Here is a 24,845-nt window from a genome sequence, read left to right as displayed (position 1 = left end):
AAATGAACATATATGAAAAAGCCGTATTTAGGAGAATCAAGTACGATTAACCTTTCCTAACTATTGATTTTTGTTTTTTTCTCCTCCATTTTGCTGGCTTCTACCAGCGGTGCAGGATGGATTTCAATCAAGTGAACACATGGCAGATCCATTATAAAAACGCTCTGCTTGAATTTTACATTGTTCTGAAGCTAGACACAAACACCACCTGGGAGTTAACTCTTCCTCCAGGAGTGAGGAAGAAATACTTTGCTGGGGAAGCGGAAAGCCTGGTCACGTCTATCGTCTGCGTATGCATTTTTACTGTCCCCTCTGCATGAGATAGGGCACTGGCGTCCTCATCTTCTCAGTTTAAAGAAATAAGTCAGTTTAACACAACAGCACCTAGAGTTTGGGGATCGGGCAGTATTTTGTTGTGAATCACAGGATTTTCACTGGCTGATTTTCAGAAGTAGATCACAAGGCCTTTCTTCCCAGTCCATCTTAGTCTGGAAGGCTGTCCAGCATCAGAGCAACAGACAAGCCTCCACTGACGGATGGGTGGTGGCTTTGTATGAGGTGCGTTGGCTAGGAATTGAACCCAGGTCTCCTGCATGGGAGGCAAGGATTCTACCATTGAGCCACCAATGCCTCATAACAAAGATACAAATATGCAAATATATACAACAACTTCATTTACGAAAATCCCTTAAATGGTAATGTAGTATAACGTATCATTATATAAAGGTCTGTCTGGTTTGGGGTTTACTTGTTATCTGCGACTATAGAAGATTCTCTTTTTATTAAAGCAGCTACTATGTCTATAATTTGACCTATTCAAATTTTATTTTACAAAGTATCATGATAAGCTCAAGAAGGAAGAAAAAGTTCTGATCCTGTGGTCTCTGGATATTTAAGTGAGCTCAAAGCAGGAAGATGAACAAAATTTGGGATTAGAAAACTTGGGTTTAATTTTCACTTCTGCCCTTTTACTAAGGGTGGGGCAAGTTAAGGAAACCCTGGTGGCATAGTGGTTAAGAGCTACGGCTGCCAACCAAAAGGTCAGCAGTTCAAATCCACTAGGCTCTCCCTGGAAACCCTATGGGACAGTTCTACTCTGTCCTATAGGGTTGTTATGAATCGAAATCGACTCAATGGCAATTGGTTTGGTTTTGGGGGCGAGTTTACTAAGGGTAGACATTTCCAGGTGTCAGATTTCTCATTTGTAAAGTGCTCACCTCAAAATGCCTACTTGTAGTTAGATTATAATTGGATTAATGAGATCATTTAAATATGTGGAAATATTTCATAAATATTAAAAGCACTGTAAAATATAAGGCTTATTTAAGCATTTAAAATATTTAATGTACCAGTTATAATTGGGTACCTCAATATTGCTTTAATTTGCATTTAAAGGCATTTGTCTAGTATATTTATATGTGACAAAATGGGGTCACTATGAGTTGGAATCGACTTGACGGCAGTGGGTTTGGTTTTGGGTTTTAAGGAGAATGTAAAATATGTTCATTTAGGAACAAAACTATACGTTGGTTGATTTCAGCAGCAAGGTATTAAATGTCCATTTATGATCAGGTGCTCTGCTTCTATCCCAACCCAGATGCAAGAATGGATCTCAAATGCTCAGGAATTTTCAATGCAAGGAACACCATCGAGAACCTAGAGGACGATATAGTCACTTAAACAGCCTAATGAAAATATCAAGACACTTTTCATATTTCATTTAATTCTCACAACAACTTATTCAGGTAGGTATAAAGATACCAAGTTTACAACTGAGAAAACTGAAGCTCAGGTTGTATCGATTTTCCAAGGTCTGGATGTGTTTGTGGTTAAGTGTTGGACTCAGCCCAGGTCTACCGGACTCCCCAGCCTTGGCTGCTGAGCCACACCTGCCGCATCTTGCAAGGGGCAGATTCTCATAGAATCAGCTCACAGTCACTGAGGACACCAAGAAGCGTTCTCCTACCTTCTTTAAGTCTTCCATCCTCTGCAGCTGATCCATTTGGGAAAATGGTCTTGACAAAAATCCCCATCTGTCCTCGAATGCAGTCTCGACCTCCAGCAATGCTAAAGCCAAGGCCCTACACCCAAAGCAGATGGGGGTCCAAGTTGACATTGCACTATTAACTGAGGGTGTCGTTTCCAACCAGGCTCAGAGTTAACCTAAGCAACTTGCTATAAATTCAAGCTTGCATATCCTTCTCTATTTCCTCCCTTGGATCTATATGCATTGCACTAGACATGTGTTATACTAAAGGGGGAAAGTTTTAGGTTGGGACATATGAAATTGCCAATATTCAACCATCTCTGACCTCCCAAAATGGCAATTTCATATGGATCCACTAAATAGCTCATCAGAGTCATTTCACACTATGCAGGAGTTATCATTTGTTTTATTCTTTCATTTTCATCTTTTTGTTTTGCATAATATCAAAATGGATTTGTTTTGATTTTTATTTCTAGCATCTCATTTATGATAATGGCAATGCCATGAAATTCATTTAAAAGGAAAACTGGGAGTTTTCCCTGAAGCTGCACATTCTGCTTTACTGTAATAGAAGGTAAAAACGGGAAGCATTCGTTCCATCCTCGGTTGTGCTACGGGGCCACAGCAGAAGAACAAAGAGCATGTGACCACTGCACAATCTGAAACCACAGGAAAGAAATGCCAGGGAATGCCCTCAAATCCATGCAAACATAAGTTAATCTATTTCTCTTTAACCCTCTTATATTGTAAAAACAACAACAATAAAAAGTAACATTCATTAAAAAAAAATAGGCTCACGTTCACCTGGAGCCCACAACAGCCTGCGCAAAGACTCACCTTGCCTTTTTCTTTGTACAGGCCAATGATGGAGATAACCGACGGCCGGATAAGTCTCCACGGGGATTCCACCTGAGTAGCGCTTAGGGAGCGGGTTGACTTCTTCACAACGTGGTATTCCTAAAAGGCAGCACATGGCAAGCTAGACGTAGTCTCATTTATCCTGCTGTGGTCCCTGGCATAAAAATATACTCAGACTTTGAAAATCTGAGTTGCCTTTTGTGTTGGACAGTCATTTCCCTCTGGTCTACCTTTTCCAGTGGCTTAAAGGTTTATTATCACTAACATTGGAGGAGTAGCCCTACTGCAATAGATTGCCATGCTTTCTTCCTCCACAGAAAGAAATGCCTGCAGAGCACAAGTACCTTGTGTTTATCTCTCCTCTACCGCATTCCACAGATCCTACTTTTTGCCTTCTGGAATGGAGGAATCAGAAACTAAGAGCCTTAGGGACATAAAATGATCACCTGTGGTCAGGTTCTCCCTTGGCAGCCACCTCCCTCCCCAATCCTAAGGTCAAAATCATGGTTGAGAAGTATCACCATTTCAGGCTTATATCACTCACTGAAAAACACAGCAAGCCCTTATTCCTCATAAAGCCCAGACCACAAACCCAGACAACTGTTATTCCACATAAAACGTCCTGCTGAGAAACAGCAGCGGCTTCAGTTTTAATCCTTCACATTTGGAAAATAGAGTACTTTCCCGTAAACCACAATCTCCCTTCCTGGCACACGGCAGATCAAATCTCCATCCCCTTTTCCTGTCCATCACCCTCAATACACACGTGTGGAAGCAGGGTGCATTATTTATAACAAACAAGAGATTAAGTGAATTTACTGCTAAAGCACTTTTACTGCCTAGCTCCTTACTATTGTTCTTAGAATAATAAATTTCTTAAATGATGCAGATATTCTGGCATAAGCAAAACAAAAAATCAGTTCAGACTTCACATCCGTGAAGTGAATATCACGAAGTATTTTGTATTCTTAATGTCTGTATTCTACATTCAAAGGTGAAAGGAGATGCCTGCCAATCATATTTTTATATTCCTGGCAGCTTAGGACAATTATATTTTTCAGTTTTATAAAATATCTGCCAGCAATGTTGGCCTCCCAGGCTCTGATTCATTAAAGACATGATGCAGGCTTGGCAAGATTACTACCCCCTTCCTGGAAGCATCGTAGAGATGGTGAGACATACCTCATGGGTTTTCAATCCTAGAATACAGAAGTTCATGCTTGGACTTAAAAGGGAATTCCTTCTCTGATCACCAGTCTCCACCGGGACCTCACTCTATCTCCCTTGTGGGAACCAGTGAGAACCATACGTCACTCATTTCTTGAAGAGTTTCAGGAGTTCTCTTGCACTTTCTAGACCTGTGCTGTTCATTTTGATGGCTACTAGTCACCTGTGGCTATCGAAACTTAAAATAAAAATAAGAAGGGTAGTCCTCAGTCTCACTAGCTGTTTTTCAAGAGCTTGGTGGGCACATGTGGCTAGTGGCCACCATATTAGACAGTATGAGTCCAAAGCATTTCCATTATTGCAGAAAGTCCTATTGGATATTGTAGACAATGGAGTCCCTGGGAGGTACAAATAGTTACTGTGCTCAACTGCTAACTAAAAGCTTGAAGGATTGAGTCTATTCAGGTAAACCTTGGAAGAAAGGCCTGACAATCTACTTCCAAAAAATTAGCCACTGAAAACCCTGTGGATCACAGTTCTACTCTCACACATATGGGCCCACCATGAGTCAGAGCAGACTTGATGGCAACTGGCAATTCTACATAATAAGTTTGGAGGACGGAGAGAGAACAAAAAAAGGAAAGGTGAATTCTGGAAGAAAAGACTAGAAAACAAGAAAAGAAGAGAAAAAAAGGAAAATCTAAGAGGAAAAAACCCTATTTTTTCTAAAACTTTCTTCATTAGTCCATGCTTGCTGGTTCCCGGACACCTGGTTAGAAATTGATGGCTCTAGGCTGAAACTATGGCCAGGTCTCCTCAGTGGCTCGGTTCAGAAATTACCATCAGAACATGAAATATCCATGTGGTGATGGCGGTACAAGCCTCCCTTGTCTTTCACAACAACCTCTGCCTGACAACGTGGCTCTGCTACAACTTTCTAATCTCCACCTGGCCCTGTTGGTTTAACTGGATCATTCTGAGGAGGCCGCAGGCCTGTCTCCAGTCACAGGTCTAGGCTAGTTTTAACCATGTCCTGAGCACGATTTTTGCTGAGCTTTTTCTCAGTGCCCACCTCCCTAGAGGGTCGCTATTTGTCGGAACTGATTCCACAGCACCTAACAAAACAACTCCCCCTCAAGTTGCCTTTGGTTGAATTCAACACAGAACAGCTTGGTCAGCAAACTGCCTCTGAGTCATGGACACACTGGTCAGGTAAACAGTGTTAGAAACAACACAAATACTTCCTCATGATATATAACCAACTATTTTTTATATTAACGTACCTTTCTTCACAGTGATTCTGGCTTATTATCCTGAGCAAAACACTTAATCTCTCTGAGATTCAGTTGTCCTATCTATAAAACAGTCATAATACACCAAAAGTAAGGGCATGACCCAGATGACCTGAATCAGGTCCTATACAACTCTACCATCTATCAATCTCCAAGTACTTGAGGTGTTATTGCTGTCATACTCTCCTCGTCCATCTCTGCTTTACCTTAGGCCTCGAGACAAGATGCCAATGGTTCTTCTTCAGCCCAGTCACTGAGCCTGCTTCCAACTTAGTTATGAGACTATTCACCCAATTTCTACTGGTTTAAGGATAATGTAAGTGAGGAGCAGCCCCAGTGCAGGATTATGGAGCCCGGAGCTCTGAGGGGACAAGGCCTAGAATATCAACATAACCAGCTACTTCACCTCTCTCTGCAGTCCCTTGGACCTTGGCTGTCTTGAGTCACCATGGTGTTCACAGGTGGGACTCCAAGCATGGCACAGGCACACACGCACTCTTTCCCTCTCTCACACACATTCCCATACCCACCCACACAGTTGTTACACTGACACATGACACTCCCATTAAACAAACGATGGTGGTTCAACCACAGACTGTGAGACGCCATTGTCTCCTGGCAATTGAGTGCAACATTTAGTTCCAAAACACATAGTAGGAAGGGGGTCAAGAAGCTGGGATCCAATAAGGGATTTTTTTCTTACTATTTTCAAATACTGGGCTGATTTCCTCCTAGCCTCTCTGGATAAACCTTTCTTTCTATATCTCTCAGAGCGTCCTAACCCCAAATACTACTCCTGGCCCACATCAATGGTCCGTTGTTCAGAACAGGAAAGCTCTTGCTGGTCTTTGAAGGAGAAAATAAAAAAAGCTTAGCAACCCAAGGGCTAGAAACATGCTCTTCTATCCCTACCAGCAACTATGTCTGTGTAAGAGGCTCCGTGGTACTTGACCGACCTGTGACGCTCCAGAAGAGTCCAGTAGTTGGGGAAGAGAGTGCTTTCGGCCATCTCGGGAGACCTCCAACATCCTACCCCTGGGGTCCCCGTTTCGCACCATCAGCTCATTATACTCTTCAACAGATTCAAGACGGTGTACACCCCCTTGAAACCAGAAGGAAGGAAAAAAACAAACATGGCTTTATAAGGGACAAAAAGAATCATAGAAGCAGTAAACATAAAGTTGTTGCATTTACACCCACATTCATGGTTTCCAGAAGGCCTGACAACCAAGACATTCAAGGCTCCAAGCTCACCAAGTTTAACCATAAGCTGGCTATGGGCTAAGGCCATTAATGCCAGGCTATGAAGACACTGACGTTTATTGAAGTGACCAGACTGGATAAGGGGCAGTGTATATGTTTGATCCAACTAAGACGCAGCTGTGGTTGATAATGCTATAAACAACAGTGCAAATGCTATAAGTAGATGGTTTTCTAGTGATGGAGAAATGTGATTCTGTGGTTGGTATAGTTCCATCGTTGTGGAAGGTGCTTTTTACATATCGGAATGACTTTTATATAGTAATGGACTTTTTTAATATACTTTTTATTAAAGTAAAACTTATAGAAATGTGCATAAATCGTAAGTATATGTGCAGTTCAATAAAATTTCACAAAATGAAAGCACTAATACCCAGATCATAAAATAGAATATTACCAGAACCACGCCACTTTTGCACCACTAATCACCCCTTACCCAAGGGTAACCATTATCCTGACTTCTAATATTACACATTAATTTTGGCTGCTTTCCAACTGTATATAAATGAACTCATACAATATGTCCTTTTTTGTGTCTGCCTTCTTGTCCTTTGCATTTATGTTTGTGAGAGTCAACTATGTTGTTGCATGAAGCAATAGTTTGTTCTTTTCCATTTGTGTATAATATTTCATTGTATAAACATATCACAATTTATTTGTTCCATCTACTATTGATTGAACATTTGGCTTTTTTCCATTTTAGATTTAGAATCAGAGTCAGCAAACTTTTTTTATAAAGGTCAAGTAGTAAATATTTTAGGTTTGTGAGCCACAAATGGTTTGTGTTACCTGTTTTTTTTTTTTTTTTTCCCCCCAGAATTCATTAAAAATGTGGAAGTCATTCTTAGCTTGCAGGCCATACAAAAAGAGCAATCTGTCATAGTTTGCTGATCCCTTCCCTGATCTAGGATATACTGCTATGGATCATTCTTGTAATTTTCCCTTGTACACATCACCTCTGTTGGATGCATAGTTAGGAGTGGAATTGCTAGATCACAGGCATATATTCAGTCTTGTCCATGCTGTGCCAGCAGCATGAATGAGTTTCAGTTTCTCCATATTCTCATCACACTTGGTAGTGTCAGTCTTTTTTAATTTTAGTCATTCTAATAGGTATGTAATGTAATCTCATTGTGGTTTTAATTTGCATTTCCCTGATGACTAATGAGATTGTGCTTCATTTTATATACTCATTGGAGGTTTAACTATTCTCTTTGTAAGTGCCTGTTCAAGACTTTTGCCCATTCTTTTACTGGGTTTCTGGCTTTTTCTTGCTGATTTATCACAGTTTTCATTTTCAATACATCTTGGATATGAATCCTTTGTAAGATCCATGTATTATAAATACGTTTTCCCACTCTGTGGCTTACCTTTTTTATTCTTTTTCTTTTTTTAAGAAAAAATCGTTTTAAGATATAGCATAGTTTATTTGATCATTCCTCTATTGCTGAAAATTTGTTTCTAATATCTTCACGTAATTAAGTAGTGCAGTGATCCCTTTACATACATCTTTACAAACTATTCTATATCTTTCCTTAGATAAATTTTTTTTTTTAATTATTGTACTTTAGATGAAGGTTTACAGAACTAGCTTCTCATTAAACAACTAGTATACATATTGTTTTGTGACATTGGTTACCAAGCCCATGAAGTGTCAACATTGTCCCTTCTCTACCTTGGGTTCCCAATCATCAACTTTCCTGTCCCTTCCTGCCTTCTAGTCCTTGTCCCTGGGCTGGTGTGCCCCTTTAGTCTCATTTTGTTTTATGGGCCTGTCTGATCTTTGGCTGAAGGGTAAACCTCAGGAGTGACTTCATTACTGAGTTAAAAGGGTGTCCAGGGGCCATACTCTAGGGGTTTCTCCAGTATCTGTCAGGCCAGTAAGTCGAGTCTTTTTTTGTGAATTATAATTTTGTTCTACATTTTTCTCCAGCTCTGGCTGGGACCATCTATTGTGATCCCTGTCAGAGCAGTCGGTGGTGGTAACCGGGTACCATCTAGTTGTACTGGACTTAGTCTGGTGGAGGCTGTGGTAGTTGCGGTCCATTAGTCCTTTGGACTAATCTTTCTCGTGTCTTTAGTTTTCTTCATTCTCCCTTCCTTCCGATGAGGTGAGACCAGTGGAGTATGTCAGATAGCCACTCACAAGCTTTTAAGACCCTGGACGCTACTCACCAAAGTAGAATGTAGAACATTTTCTTTATAAACTATGTTATGTCAATTGAACTAGATGTTCCCTGAGACCATGGTCCCCACGCCCCCCCCTTTTTACTATCTTAATCGTATTTTTCAATGAACAAAAGTTCATAATTTTAATGTAATATATCAATTTTTCTTTGTTCAGTGTTTTTGTGTTCTGTTTAAGAAATTCTTAATAGTAAATGATTTTTAAAAATACCTTTACCAATACCTAATTTATATTACATGTTATTTTAAATAAGATAATTTAAGGAACTTTAATCTTAAATGCTGGAACAATTTTATAGGAATATATCTATAATCACATTATGAAGTTAACATTATACAGAATATATACGTGTGTATGTATATATATGAGTGTGTGTATGTCTGTGTGTATATATATACATATGATTTTTGAATTTCAAATTCTCCTAGACTATGTAATGTTTCATTTGATGATCTAAAATTCCTATTTACCTAACAATTTCTCAGACACTTTTTCATAAAATAAAACAATGATTTCATTGAATAAAAAGATCCTGTACTTTCTTAAAAATAACATTGATGAGTTTTAAATATTGATAAAATAGTGCTGATACAGTTATATTATGGATATCACTAAAGATTTGGTTTTTTAAAAGCCAACCATTAACTTTACGATACAGATTTTCAAACACCTGAATTCCTTGGCAGCAAAGGGAAAGTTTGCATTTCAGAAGGTAACTACCTGGGGAACATCTAGGTCAACTGGCATAATGTAGTTCAAGAAGACAGTGTTCTATATCCTACTTTGGTAGTAATGCCTGGAGTCTTTAAAGCTTGCAAGCAGCCATCTAAGATATGACTATTGGCCTCTTTCCATCTGGGGCAAAGGAGAGTGGAGAAAACCAAAGACTCAAGGAAGCAATTAGTTCAAAGAACTAATGGACCACAGGCACCACAGCCTCCACTAGCCTGAGACTAGAAGAACTAGATGGTGCCCAGCTAACCACTACCAACTGTCCTGACTGGGATCACAATAGAAGGTTCCAGTTACAGTGGGGGAAAAAATGTAGAACAAAACTCAAATTCATAAAAAAAGGCCAGACTTGCGAGTCCGATAGAGACTGGAGGAACCTCCAAGACTATGGCCCTTAGACACCCTTCTAACTTGTAACTGAAGCTACTCCCAGAGATAACCTTTCACCCAAATAATAGATAGGCCTATAAAATAAACAATAACACCTGTGAGGAAAGTGCTCCTTAGAACAATCATCCATATGAGACTGAAAGGGCAACATATGCCCAAAAGCAAAGCTGAGAAGGCAGGAAGGGGCAGGAAAACCAGATGTATGGAAATGGGGAACTCAAGGTGGTAATGGGGAGAGTGCTGACACATTGTGGGGATTGAAATCAATGTCATGGAACAATTTGTATGTAAATTATTGAACGGAAAACTAATTTGCTCTGTAACCTTCACCTAAAAAAAAGCACAATAAAATGTTAAAAAAAAAAATTACTACCCTAAGCTATTAAGGTTAATAAATAAAAAATACCAAAATTGAAAGGGAACCCTCTGGGCACAAAGGGAGATATGAAGTAAAGAAAACGCCAGGTTAGAATATCAGAAAAATGTTCCATGAAATGACAGATGACGTTGCTGTAGTCATTTTGGAGCCATACTGGGCAAAGCCTTAGAGGAAATGACTGGAACCTCTTTACAGAACCTCCTTAATAATTCATGACTCAAAAACTCATGGCCAGATTAATCTCTCTTGGCATGCCTACTCCTCTGAAAAAGATTTATTCAAAGAAAATTCCTCTTGAGCTGACAGGGACACTTGCCATGAACAGATGAGAAACCACATACGGTTGTGTCTTTCGATAATACGATGACACGTGAATACCAGAGTGACTTGCTTTATGAAAACATGAAATAAATGTCTAGATTTACAGGACCGATAAATTAGGGTCTGATCACATTAAAATCTCCTGTATTCAAAAGTCTTTAGACAGTCTATTGCACAGCATGAATGAAGACCCAATTCCTTAAGTTTCTTTAACCTGCTTCAAATTACTTTTCCAGCCTTCTCTCCCACTGCCCTGCTACAGGAATCCTTTGCTATATCCGGATGATTCTCAAAGGAGAGGATTTGTCCTCCTCTTGTCTCCTTCCCAAAAGTGGGGCGTGTGTAAGTATTACCTGAGGTTTTAGACAACTTGCCTGCATCATCATTTCCCACTCCAAGATTCTCCTTCATGCTTTCCCCTAATCTGACAAGCTCTGTGGATTGAATTATTGTCATTGCCACATTATATTGGGTCTCTCAGATGGCTGAGGAGAAAAAAAAAGTTGCCATGCAAATTGCTAGCCAATTATTATTTTTTAAATTCATTGTCCGTAAATATCTCTCATCCATTTCGCTCCAAGTCTAGATCACTGTTCTCCTATTCTGCCAAGTCCTGCTGAGGTTCTGGCCTTCCTTTCATCCTGCGTCCTCTGGAAGCCTTTCTGAGTACCACAACTCAGAGAGGCTTCACGTTTTTATAACTCTCGTGTGTGCCTTACTGTCAGCCACCATTCCACGTACATGTGTGTCATCTCCCGACTGGGACTACAGGTTCTTCAGAAGAAGGCCTTCTTGTCTGAACCCATTCAAGCATTCTCCCCTCTTGAGAGGAGAGAACAATAATGATGACAGCGATGATGATGAAATGATATTAATGATGACAATGGTGACAACAGCGGCGACTACCGCATGATGAGGGCTGAACGATATATCCCATCTGGAGTGGCAATGCCATATACATTCTCTTGATTTGTTCCTTTCAAGAAGGTCTGGCACTTGGTAGCCACTCATGTTTATTTGCAGAATAAATGCAGAGTATATTCCTCATTTTATAGGTGAAGAAACTGAAACCCAGAGAGACCAAGTAACTAGTCTGAGGTCACGCAGCCAATCGTGGCTGAGCTGGGAATTGAACATAGTTCTACCTGATTTCATGTGTGTACTTCTTCCCCTATTCCACATTTCCTTGCTATGGCCTTGAACATCTGAGAAGGACACAGGAAGGGAAGGTGTACCCATTGGTGGCAAACAGAGGCCAGGCCTGGATTTACTAGTCAATGGAATATACCGCTCAATTTTAATTGACAGTATGAACAAAGTAGGACAATCATGGATCTGGAAGGTCCTCCAGTTATATTCAACTCCTGTGTCTGTAGCTATAAAGCCCCAGATGGGGGAAACAAAATTTGTTTGGAGATTCCCAAGGAGCAGAGAGGTGGGTAGAAAGAGCTCTCTCTGAAAAGAGCCTCTTCCTGGCAATGCATGAGTGACCTTTGGGATTCCCTGAACTTCTCCATCCTCTCCCATAAAATGAGGAATGTGATCACACTGGTTTCAAAGGTCTCTATTTCCTCAGAGCTCTGGGAAGGCATTTATAAGGTGCAAAAAAAAAAAAAAAATTTTTTTTTTTTCCATCAACTCTGTTCAAGATAGCTGAACTAAAGATCTCTCCTCTGTGTCCCTGTGACTCTCTCCACTCCTCACCCACACAAACAGGATTTACATTTCTTCCCCTTTGATGTTCCTCAGGGCTCAGGGGAGCTGGTTGTTCTATGTGAGGCCCACAGCACCATGTCTACCTTCAGGCTTCTCCTCAGCCTCTGGCCATCACCATTCTTTTTGGTCACAAGTCCACATTCTAACACTTGCTCAGATGTATACTGCCTAATTGTTCCAAGTTACAAATACAAGTTAATGATTCATTTCATTACTCAGGTTTTTTAAAATGATGCGTTTTGTAGTCCTATACCTCGTACCTTAACCAACCAGTTGCTGTCGAGTTGATACTGACTCATGGCAACCCATGTGTGTCAGAGTAGGTCTGTGCTCTACAGGGTTTTCAATGGCTGATTTTTCTGAAGGAGATTGTCAGGCCTTTCTTCCGAGGCACTTCTGGGTGGATTTGAACTGCCAACCTTTCAGTTAGCAGCCAAGCGAATTAACCCAAATGGGGGTCTCTATCAGTTGGAATTGACTCAACAGCAGTTTTTTTTTTTTTAGTTTAAACATACTACAAGCTGTGCTGGGCGCATTTATGTGTGCTTAAAAAATGTGTTCGACCTTTCGAAAGTCGAAATGATCACACCTTTTTTTCAGGTGAAGGAGTAGAAGAAGTTCAGAGAGGTTAAATAACCAGCTCAAGGTCACACAGTAACTCAGAGCTGAGGTACAAACTCTCGCATTTCCTGTCATCCCAGCTGTCTTTCATGTGTGGATACCCAGGCAGGCTTCTCTACTAGGCACAACAGCACTTTTAGGGGCCCATGAAAACATTTTAACTTCTTTTACGATCAGAAGGAAAACAGGTGAACATAATGATGCTGAATATAAGTTAATCTAGCCTATATACACAACATATACAACACCAAAACCAAACCAAAGTCATTACCGTCCAGTCGATTCCGACTCATAGCAACCCTATAGGACAGAGTAGAACTGCCTCATAGGGTTTCCAGGGAGCACCTGGTGGATTCGAACTGCCAACCTTTTGGTTAGCAGCCGTAGCACTTGACCACTAGACTGCCAGGGTTTCCATATACAACACAGTTGGTGTAATTTTTCAAAAAAATTTTTTATGAAGGCAAAAGTACCTAGGGCCCCCAAAAGTCATAATGAGACCCTGCACATATAGCCTCTGGCAACACTTTCTTTCTCAGGGCACAGGCCAGCTCCTCTAAGGACACGTCCAGGAGAAACGGAACCTATTTGCTCCAACATCTGCAACTCCATCGCATGTTATCCCCGGCTTAGTTAACAGGCAGATTTGACATTAGATAAATGGCTCTCTTCCATTTGGAACCAAGGGCGTACCAAAGGTTTGGGGAGAGGTGTGTTTGCTGGCCATCAGAGATATCCCACAGTGAAAGCATCATCTACTGAAATAATGAACCAAACATACAGGAAATTTAAGTTTAAGTGGAAACAAACAGAGATGTTGACACTTGCTTTGTTGTACCTCAGATGAAAATATTCACGTGGGCAGCCAAGCTGAACTCAGTCCTTATGCCTGGGGCACCCGCTATCTAAACGGAAAACAGTTCAGAGGTTCTAGGGAAACAAAGGCTACCCCGCACTGCCTCCCCCCGCCATCTCCCCAGTCCTGAGGCTGGAAGCTCATTTGCAGGCAGGTCATATCAGGCAAAGAGCTTCCACTTACCTGAAAGACGGCTCTTGAGTTTCATTTTATTGCTGCCCTGTTTGGGACTTTCCAAGTTCCCCTTGGGTTCCTCAAGGCCGCACGGATCTTGGGGACCGTCTGTCCTAGGCATCTGAAAAGCAGAGAGCACAGAGCTGGTGGGACAGACTATCCTGAGATTACTTACTGTTATCCCCTTCAAGAATTATCTCAAGCCTTGAGGAGTAGCAAACAGGAGTCATGTGAGAAAAAGGGTTTACAGGGTCAAAGCCCAGCCCTGGAGACACTTGGAACCACAAAGCCTCATGCTGGCAAATTCCTCCTTAGCATACCTCTTGCCAGATAGAACCAGGGAGATTTCAAACTGCAAAGTGCCCCAAGGGCCATTTGGTCTCTCATTCTACACAAGAAGAAGCTTGTTGGTCAAGGTCACACAGGTGGTCTTGTGGCTAGAACTTTTTTCTACAATGCGAGTTGCAACAAATATTAAACTAGAACTTGAAAGGCAAATCCTATCCACCCAGGGAATTCTAAGGTTCCTGAAATACAGTAAAAAATTGATTTTGTAGAAGCCAAGTAACTACATTCTCCAGTGAGCCAGATGTTCCCTGTACTACACTCTTGAGTACTGATTAAACACCTCCCAGAACCAAGCACTGTCCAGGCGACACAGAAGCGCTGACATGGAGCCAGCCATGCATCTGTAAATTGTATGTCTAGCCTACCCGCCTCCAAGAAGGGATGCAGAAAGACGATCCTAAGGCTCGTTGCATCCTACATTCTAGAAAAGTCAAGCATGCTATTAAAAAACCCAAAACACTACATTTATCAGGGAGGAAAAGCAGACTTGTGTATTTGAGACCAAACCAAACCCACTGCCGTTAAGTCTATTCCAACTCATGGCGACCCTAGAGGGTTTCCAATGCTGTAAATTTCTACGGGAGCAGAATGCCAGAAGGAGAATGCCACATCTTCCTCCCATGGAGCAGCTGGCAGGTTTAAACCAGCGACCTTTTGGTTAGCAGCTGACCTCTTTAAACGCTGCACCACCAGGGCTCCTTACGTATGTAAGAGTGCTTATAAAGGACAATTCTGGGTAAATTTACATGTACAAAAACTTATGACATACATCATAGAATGAGTCTTTCCATTCGAAATCGTATTTTCCTTTGAGGTTCCAGAGAAAAAAGTCTTAAAATAGAAAAGATTCCTGCTAAGGAACATATATACACACTTTAGAAAGACAGAAGATATCCTTTAACACTTAGCAGCTATTAGAAAATCATGTCATCAGAATGTTAAAAAAAAAAAGTCCGAATTTTAACAGGTAATTATACATTACGTATCAAATTCAGTATATGAAAAATTAAGTAAGCAATAAGAGTAATCCCCCAGGGAATCCCTCTTTTAAGAGGTAATTACATATCTAAGGAAACCCTGGTGGCTTAGTGATTAAGAGCTACAGCTGCTAACCAAAAGGCCAGCAGTTCAAATCCACCAGGCGCTCCTTGGAAACCCTGTGGGGCAGTTCTACTCTGTGCTACAGTGTCACTATGAGTCAGAATCCATTTGATGGCAACGAGTTTGGTTTTTTTGTTTTTTATATATCTCAGGCTTGTCCCACCAAGTTCAAGTATCTTTCTGGATGGGCAAGAGGGAAAAAAGTGAGAAATGAGGAGATGTAGGCAAAGTTGACGATGGAGCATTGGGAAAACAAATTAATCCTGATATGCAAAAGAAAGGTAAGAAATACGGTGAATTTATATTACAATCTCAGGGGCTGGTAGGTCTCAAGGCTTAAATTACTAAGAAAAAGAATGGAATTCCAGGATGATTTTGGAGATTCTAGAGAGGATGTCTTTCCCAGCTCCAAATCATGACATCAATCACACACACTGAAAAAGAACCCTCTTTGAGATCTGCCAGAGAGGAGACATGCAAATAGGATTAACCCAGATGGGACCTCAGGGCTTCTCCTTTGCTTTGCTTACAAACTTTATGAAAAGAACTTGTCTTCAGACTGTAAACAGCTATTACTGAAGACAGAATTAAATTCTTGGTTCTCTCTGATTATACCACCTGACCCAGGTTATCAGCCTACCAAATCCAAAACCAAATCCATTGCTGTCGAGTCCATTTTGACTCACAGCAACCCTACAGGACAGAGTAGAACTGCCCCATAGGGTTTCCAAGGCTGAAATCTTTACGGACGCAGACTGCTACATTTTTCTCCCTCCTGCGGAGTAGCTGGTGGGTTTGAACTGCCAACCTTTCAGTGAGCAGCCAAGCGCTTAACCGCTGGTCTACCAGGGCTCCTTCATCAACCTACAGAGAAGGGAATTCTCTGATTTGTATGACATTATCTCACTTGGTGCCCATTAAGTGGGTGGCTCAAACAATCAGAAATCCTGACTGAGACGCTCATGGAAAGGGAACCAAACCAAATCTGTTGCCATTAAGTTGATTCTGACTCATAGCAACTCTACAGGGCAGAGCAGAACTGCCCCATATGATTTCCGAGTCTGTAAATCTTTACCGAAGCAGACTGCCACATCTTTCCCCCGTGGAGTGGCTGGGGCGTTCAAACTGCTGACCTTTCACTTAGCGGCCCAGTGCTTTAACCACTGTGCCACTAAGGGTCCTCCATGGAAAGGGAGGTAAACAAATTGGCCTGCTGTTGCCAGACTTAAGAAGTTTCTCCTTCTATCCTCCCTCTTCCCCCATTTTCCCAACACAGTTCCAGGTTTTCATAGAATCAGAGATATTTAGGCGATGATGTAATTGCTAATATGAGTACCCAATAAGGAAAGTAGGCTGCTCAAGGCTTCTCGGGTCATTACAGACAAGTTGTGACTTGATTCTCGCTCTTCTAACTTCTGGCTTAGTGCCCGCCCTTCCAGAATATTTCTCCCCTCCATCCCAAGACGCTTTTTAATTAACTTAATAATCTGGATAATCAATACTATACAAGCGTATAGTTTATTCACCTCAATTTTTTATTTTATTTTCACAACAAACATGTGTCCCAAGCCATTGTGGATTGAATTGTGTCCCCGCAAAAGATATGCTGAGTCTTAACACCTACTACCTGAGTCTTAACACCTACTACCTTATTTGAAATGGTTTGCAGATGTAATCAGGTTGAGAGTGGGCCCCAATCCAATATGACTGGTGTCCTTAAAAGAGGAGAAGAGACACAGACACACACACACACATACACACAATGAGGAAGAATGCTACGTGATGACAGAGTCAGAGATTGAAGTGTTTTGTCTATAAGCCAAGCAACACCAAAGATTGCTGGCAACCACCAGAAGCTAGGAAGAGGCAAGGAAGCATCCTCCCCTAGAGGCTGCAGAGATAGCATGGCCTCTCAGCACTGATTTCAGACTTCTAGCCTCCAATTCCCTGGAAGCCTGGTTGGCTCATCCTCCTGGTCAGTATCCACAGGATGGTGGAGCATGACATTTGTGTTGTTTGTGGTACTTCGTTACAGAAACTTGAAGAAGTGAATACAAAGGAAAATAACATTACATCCACTTGACAGATGAAGAAATAAAACTGAAGCAACAGTTAATACTTTTTTTTTTTTAAATAACATATCTGGGATCTAGGAGAGATTGTGTGTGAAAAAAGTAAGAGTAGGAAGTGGAGCGGTGTAGAGTTATATCGAGTACACATATAACTGCATCAAATCGTTAAGTCCTTATGATGCAAGCAAAAATGCTGTAAACTTTTTTAATTTTCAAAATCTGAGTGAGGTGGTTTAGAAGAGAAGCCCAGCCTCAAATAACGATTTTTTTTAATCCCTCCAGTACACCAAAGAATGAAGTAAGATTTAGTTTCTATGATCTACAAAATACTGATAAAATTTCTTACGCCAAAGAAATCTCATACAAAAGATGGTGTATGTTACACATTACTACTGAAAGCCGGTATCTAGAATAAGTAAGAATGGATCTAGAGAGAGTTCAAAGCTTGCAAAGGGTACACGGTTGAGCTCAAGGCAGGGGAGAGACCTTATTTCAGAACTCACTAAAAGTGTTAGCGTAGGGTTCTGAATTTAAACGGAACTGTTGCCTCTTATAACAGAAAACTGGTTTGTTGTGATTTTAGGTGGCTTATAACTCAGGCCCTGGTGGCGTAGTGGTTAAGAGTTCGGCTGCTAAACAAACGGTCAGCAGTTCGAATCTGCCGGCTGCTCCTTGGAAACCCTATGGGGTAGTTCTACTCTTGTCCTATAAGGTCGCTATGGGTCGGAATCTACAGCGATGGGTTTGTTATTTTTTTTTTGGTAACTCAATGAACAGGAAGCGGTGGCTGAATCACATTTGTGTCAGATTGCTTCAGGAAACAGAAAAATAAAAAGTGCAATTTTGATTACAATGAGCCACTCCTCAGCCATGTGACTGTTGTCTGAAAATGCCCACACTATGAGAGAATCCTTTGGTTGGGTGCATTCTCTTTCAGATACGCATACACACACACACACAAAACCAAAATGTTCTGGAAATGACATCATTTTAGTTGTTCTAAAATGAAATATGCAAAAAGTTCTCCTGGAAGGCCTTTGGTTCAGAGAAATAGATGCAATCTATTATTCATGAGCAATTTCTAATCCCTGTGTTATAAAACAATGCCATTATATTAATGGAATCTTATACAAACTGCCAATTCCCAAGTCAGAGGCTCTCTGTTTGCACCATTTTCGACATCTGTAACCTACGCTGTTCCCTCACAATGAAGATCTATCACCTGTAGCTTCTGGTTTATAGCAGGGCTATAGGGCAAGAGTGGTTAAGAATTGAACTGTGGAGTTCAGCTGCCTGGGTGCAATCCTGACTGTACCATTTTATCAGTAGTTCACGCACATTACTCAATCTCTGCACGCCAATGTCCTCATCTGAAAAACAAGGGCTGACTGAAGAATTAAATGATACGCTTTTGATTAAAGGTACAGATTTGCCTCAGTTTCTCTCTTGAAATCACACTAAAATGATAGGAAAGGGATTAAGGAAAAAAAAAAAAAGGACATAATAATCCCAGAAGGGCAAAGAGAATAGGAGACAACAGCAACAATACTCTGGAAGCCGGTAAGCAGATGAATGTTGGTAGTAAAGCTGACTTGAGGAAGCTGAATCCTAAACTGGGAGTGAAGAAAGCCAAAACGCAACCAGATCTCTGCAGGGAACTCCCCAAAGGCTCGGCAGCTGGCCATCAAGGAGCTCTGGGAGCCGGAATGAATATAAGGTGAACCTGCTGAAAGAGGTGATGGCTGCTGGTATTTAGAGTGGGTCTGCTTTTGAGGGAGATTCCCAGAGGTCATAAATGACTTAGAGAAGCAGTTCTCAAACTTCCGTGCGTACGAGAATCATCTGCTGAGCTGAGAGAGAACACAGAAGCCCAGGCTTAAGGAAAGGACCAAAAAGAACCAGCCTCCAAAGGAGGAGCTCCCCATTCTGCCTTCTCTGAGTTTACTGCGGAGATGGAGATTAGAAGGATGGGAGGTTCTCAGCAACAGTGAAAGTAGCCCATCAGCCAAAGAAGGAGAGACAATTGCTATCATCATGCTGCTCTCTATTCACGATGTAATTATTCAATAATTTTTATTTTATAAATTTACTTTAATAGTATTTTAATTAGCAATTGTGGAAACTCTGTCCCACTTTCTGTATGAACTGCAAATACATGACGTGTGTACATTCTGCAGTTTAGTGCAACCTACAGGTAACACAAACCAAAACCACTGCTGTCAAGTCGATTCAGACTCACAGCGACCCTACAGGACAGAGTAGAGCTGCCCCATAGAGTTTCCAAGGCTGTAATCTTTATGGAAGCAGACTGCCACATCTTTCTCCAGTGGAGCGGCTGGTGGGTTAGAACCGTAGATCTTTTGGTTAGCAGCTGAGCACTGCAACCACTGCACCACCAGGGCCACACATGTAAATAGGAAGTGGCATGGATTGTGCCCATAATAATAGAGCATTGATGTCAGAGGCAGTTTTTTATTACGTAATATAGAAACTGGAGTATTTACTTTTAAAGGTTAAAATTATCTTATAATTGTCTTAAAGGGTTATTGTGAGGATTCAGTGAGAAGGTACTTGAAAGTACTAGTAGAGTACCTAGTGTGTACCATAGGGGTACAATGAAGATTTAGTTGAAATAAGAATATTCCATATATATGTTAGCACACACGCACATATATAAGGGGGGACCATTTTTCACCCTCTGTGTCACATTTCCATGTGATGAGATCTCCATTAGATCCCCAACTCTGGTGCCCTTGCTCCATCCCAGGGAGCAGAAGTTGTTTACTTTGTTGGTGGGTGTTATGAGTTGAATCGTGCCCCCCCTCCCAAAAAGATATATTCAAATCCTAATCCCTGGTGGATCAGGGTGGGTCCCAATTCAAGAACTGATGTTCTTATAAGGAGAGGGAGATTTGGAGACATGGACACACAGGGAAAAAGGCCATGTGAACATGGAGGTCAAGACTGGAGTGATGCAGCCACACACCATGGACACCAAGGATTGCCTACAACCACCAGAAACTAGAAGAGGCAAGGAAGGATTCTTCCCTAGAGCCTACAGAGGAAGTATGGTCCTGGGGACACCTTGACTTCATATTCTGGCCTCCAGAACTGTGAGAGGATAAATTTCTGTTGTTCTAAAGAAAAAAAAAAAAAAATAAATAAGCCTCTGTTAATTGTTACAGCAGGCCTAGGAAATTAATACAGTGGGTAATAGCTTAACGGCCCATAATTTGTAACTGGGTAAGGTTCATAAGGTCGGAGGATCTCTCTCTTCTTCCCTCTCCTCCTCACAAAAATCCAGGGTAATTCTTTCTGGGTAAGTTCCAGTGCTCTGCTGATGAAAACTTTCTTTTGGGATTGCCATTCTGTATTAGTTTTCTATGGTTGCTGTAACAAATTATCACAAATTCAGTGGCTTAAAGCAACACTTTCATTTTTTTTACAACAACAAAACAAAACAAAAACCCAACACAACTTTATTATTTAACAGTTCTATAAAAAAAAAAAAAAAAAATTAGAAGCCCAACTCGGGTCTTATTAGATGAAAATCAAGGTGCTCCCTTCTGGAAGCTTTGGGGGAAAATGCATTTCTTGCCCTTTCCAGCTTATAGAGGTTACCCACATTTCTTAGAGTTCATGGTCCCCTTTCTCCAGCTTCGAAGCCAGCAACAGCAGGTAAAGTCCTACTCACATCATACCACTCTGACTTGTCTCCCTCTTCCACTTTTAAGGAGCTCTGGTGCTGCAGTGGTTAATAGCTCAGCTGCTAACCAAATGGTCAGCAGTTTGAATCCAGCAGCCACTCTTTGGAAACCCTATAGGGCAGTTCTCTGTCTTATAGGGTCACTGTAAGTTGGAATCGATTCAACAGCAACAGGTTCCACCTTTAAGGATCCTGGACTACACTGGGTCTACCCAGATAATCTCCCAATTTTAAAGTCAGAAGGCTAAAATCTTTAATCCCATCTGCAACCTTAATTCCCATTTGCCATGTAGGGTAACTTTTTCACAGGTTCTGGATATTAGGACACGGACATCTCTGGAGGGGTGTGATTCTGCCTACCATACATTCCAAGGTTTAGACTGGAGAAGGGAGTGCTAGGAAGGGCATTTGGTTCTCCTAAAAAGCTTCACCAATAATAAAGGTTATATTTGATCACCAGCTGCTTAAATTTTGTGCTCCTCAGTTGGTACCAAATTTATATTAGGGGAAAACTGGAGTATCATTTATTAGTCCCTCAAATCACCTCATAGCCATGTGAAAGTTGGACAATGAAAAAGGAAGACAAAGAATTGGTGCATTCGAATTGTGATGTTGGCGAAGAATAGTGAATATATTGTGGCCTGCCAAAAGAATGGGCAAATCAGTTTTAGAAGAAATAAATACAACTAGAATGCTCCTTAGAAGTAAGGATGGTGAGACTTCAGCTTGCTTAATTTGGACACGTCATTTGGAAAGAGCAATCGCCAGAAAGGACATCAAGGTTGGTAAAACACAGGGTCAGCAAAAACAAGGGAGTTCTTCAATAAGACGGACTGAAACAATAGCCACAACAATGAACTCAAACATACCAACAGTCATGAAGATGACTCAAGACCAGACAAGTTATGGGACGACATCAAGGACCTCACACACGAAGAAAGCAAAAGGTCATTAAAAAGACAGGAAAGAAAGAAAAGACCAAAACGGATGTCAGAAGAGACTCTGAAACTTGCTCTTGAATGCAGAGTAGCTAAAGTGAATGGAAGAAATGGTAAAGTAAAAGAAAGAGCTAAACGGAATAATTCAAAGGGCAGCTCAAAAAAACTAAGTATTACAACGAAATGTGCAAAGACCTGGAGTTAGAAAACCAAAAGGGGAGAACCTGCTCAGCATTTTTCAAGCTGAAAGAACTGAAGAAAAAAATCCAAGCCTCAAGTTGCAATATTGAAGGATTCTATGGCGAAAAAATTTAACAACACGGGAAGCATCAAAAAACAATGGAAGGAATACACAGAGTCACTTCATCGAAAAGAATTCAACCACTTCAGGAGATAGCATATGACCAAGTACCGATGGTACTTCACCTAAAACACAATAAAATTAAAGAACAAAAAAAATGAACTGATGGTACTGAAGGAAGAAGTCTAAGCAGCACTGAAGGCATTGGAGAAAAACAAAGCTCCAGGAATTGAAGGAATACCAGTTGAGATGTTTCAACAAATGGATGCAACACTGGAAGTGCTCACTCGTCTATGCCAAGAAACTTAGAAGACAGCTACCTGGCCAACTGACTGGAAGAGATCTATATTCGTGTCCATCCCAAAGAAAGGAGCTTTGTGGGCATATCCCCCTTGAACTAAGAAATTTTCCTAGCTTTTTAATTCTGGGGTCATGTGGCCTTAGAGAACTTCACTGAGGCACTTTGTGGTTGGGCTGGTAGCCACAGAGGAGTTACAGGCATTGCGGTTCATGTTACTGAGCTGCAGGGAGTGACAGCTGGTTTCAGCTCTCAGCAGTGGGGAGAGAAGGCTGGGGGTAAGGGAGCGGATGAGTAACCCCCAACTAAAATACAAATGATTTTTATTCTCATTGCTGCTAAATGAACTCTGAAGGAAAATTAATACATATATTGCAAGCCCCTGGCAAAGTCAACACTCAAGATGACCAGAAAAAATACAAACTAAGATGACACAACCTTGCTTGTTTAAAGCAAAGAGGATTTGAAGCACTTACTGATGAAGATCAGAGACCACAGCCTTCAGTAAGGCTTACACCTCAACATAAAGAAAACAAAAATCTTCACAACTGGACCAATGAGCAACATCATGATAAATGGAGAAAATACTGAAGTTATCAAGGATTTCATTTTACTTGGATCCACAATCAACATCCATGGAAGCAGCAGTCAAGAAATTAAACCATGTATGCATCAGGCAAATCTGCTGCTAAAGACCTCTTCAAAGTGTTAAAAAACAAAGATGTCACTTAGAGGATTAAGGTGCTCCTGACCCACGCCATGGCATTTTCAGTCGCCTCACATACGCCAACGCTGGGCAGTGAATAATGAAGACCGAAGAATTGATGCATTTGAATTATGGTGTTTGCAAAGAATGTCGAATATACCATGGACTGCCAGAAGAATGAAATCTGTTTTGGAATAAGTACAGCCAGAATGTTCCTTAGAAGCAAGAATGGTGAGACTTTATCTCACGTACTTTGGACATGTTATCAGGAAGAACCAGTCCCTGGAGAAGGACATCATGCTGGTAAAGTAGATGGTCAGTGAAAGAGAGGAAAACCTTCAACGAGATGGACTGACACAGTGGGTACAACAATGGGCTCAAACACAGCAGTGACTGTGAAGATGGCACAGGACCGGGCAGTGTTTCATTCTTTTGTACGAAGGGTTACTATGAGTCAGAGTTGACTTGAAGGCACCTACAACAATGTCGACAACAAACAAAAACTCTCCCTTTCTTCCCACCTGTTGTTGTTAGGTTGATTCCAACTCACAGAGACTCTATAGGACAGAGTAGAACTGCCCTATAGGGTTTCCTAGGGTGTGTGTAAATCTTTATGGGAACAGACTGTCAGGTCTTTTCTCTCATGTAGTGGCTGGTGGGTTTAATCGCTGACCCTTTGGGTAGCAGCTGAGTACTTAACCATTGCACCACCAGGATCGTCCCACCCCTGGTAACTACCAATAATTTTTGGTTTGTATATATTTGCTTAAGGAACCCTGGTGGAGCAGTGGTTAAGCACTCGGCTGCTAATGGAAAGGTCGGCAGTTCAAACCCACCAGCTGCTCCATGGGTGAAAGATATGGCAGTCTGCTTCCATAAAGATTTACAGCCTCGGAAACCCTAAAGGGCAGTTCTACTCTGTCCTATAGGGTAGTTGAAATTGACTTGATGGCAACAGGTTATATATTTGCTTATTTCATATAAGTGAGACCATATAGTATTTGTCCTTTTGCGATTTTGCTAAGCATGTTTTCACATTATGGCACTCATTAGGGCTTCATTTCTCTTATAGCTGAGTAATGTTCCATGAGAGATGTCCTTTTAAAACGTCAGCTAGTGAGCTTTAGTAAGAGGAATTGGGACAGCTATAGGGTCGATATGAGTTGGAATTGACTCGACGGCAACAGGTTTGGCTTTCTGGTTTTTTACCTCAAGAAGGATCAGAAAGTCTAGGGTGAGGCATGAGGAAGACCATGAAGAGCAAAAACTTTCCAGGTTGAGTATTAAAGGGACATAGTTATTGTTATGCCCTGATGGAACTGGCTTCAGAAATGTATGAAATTAGGACTCTAAAGGAAGGAAACATAAGAAATATCAAAGTGGAGCCAGGCAGGACAATAGGAGGCCTGAACTTGATTTTGGTCTGAGGGAAGT

General features: G+C 41.2%; 1 protein-coding gene across 10 annotated transcripts in view; it reads right to left on the bottom strand.

Moving 5' to 3' along the window:
- The window catches only part of PDZD2 (PDZ domain containing 2), a 575,078-nt gene that overhangs the window by 42,733 nt on the left and 507,500 nt on the right, over positions 1-24,845 (bottom strand). For all 10 annotated transcript variants that reach the window (XM_049861669.1, XM_049861663.1, XM_049861661.1 and 7 more), the window contains 4 exons: positions 13,951-14,062; positions 6,261-6,406; positions 2,825-2,944; positions 1,967-2,081 (listed from right to left, as the gene is read on the bottom strand). In XM_049861669.1, the coding sequence (XP_049717626.1) occupies positions 1,967-2,081; positions 2,825-2,944; positions 6,261-6,406; positions 13,951-14,062 (493 nt within the window). The remainder of the gene's footprint in view (positions 1-1,966; positions 2,082-2,824; positions 2,945-6,260; positions 6,407-13,950; positions 14,063-24,845) is intronic.

This window comes from Elephas maximus, chromosome 2 (genome assembly GCF_024166365.1).
Source record: "Elephas maximus indicus isolate mEleMax1 chromosome 2, mEleMax1 primary haplotype, whole genome shotgun sequence".
Classification (NCBI taxonomy): domain Eukaryota; kingdom Metazoa; phylum Chordata; class Mammalia; order Proboscidea; family Elephantidae; genus Elephas; species Elephas maximus.
The sequence above is the reverse complement of the archived record's forward strand: the minus strand, read 5'-3'. Positions and strand labels throughout refer to the sequence as shown.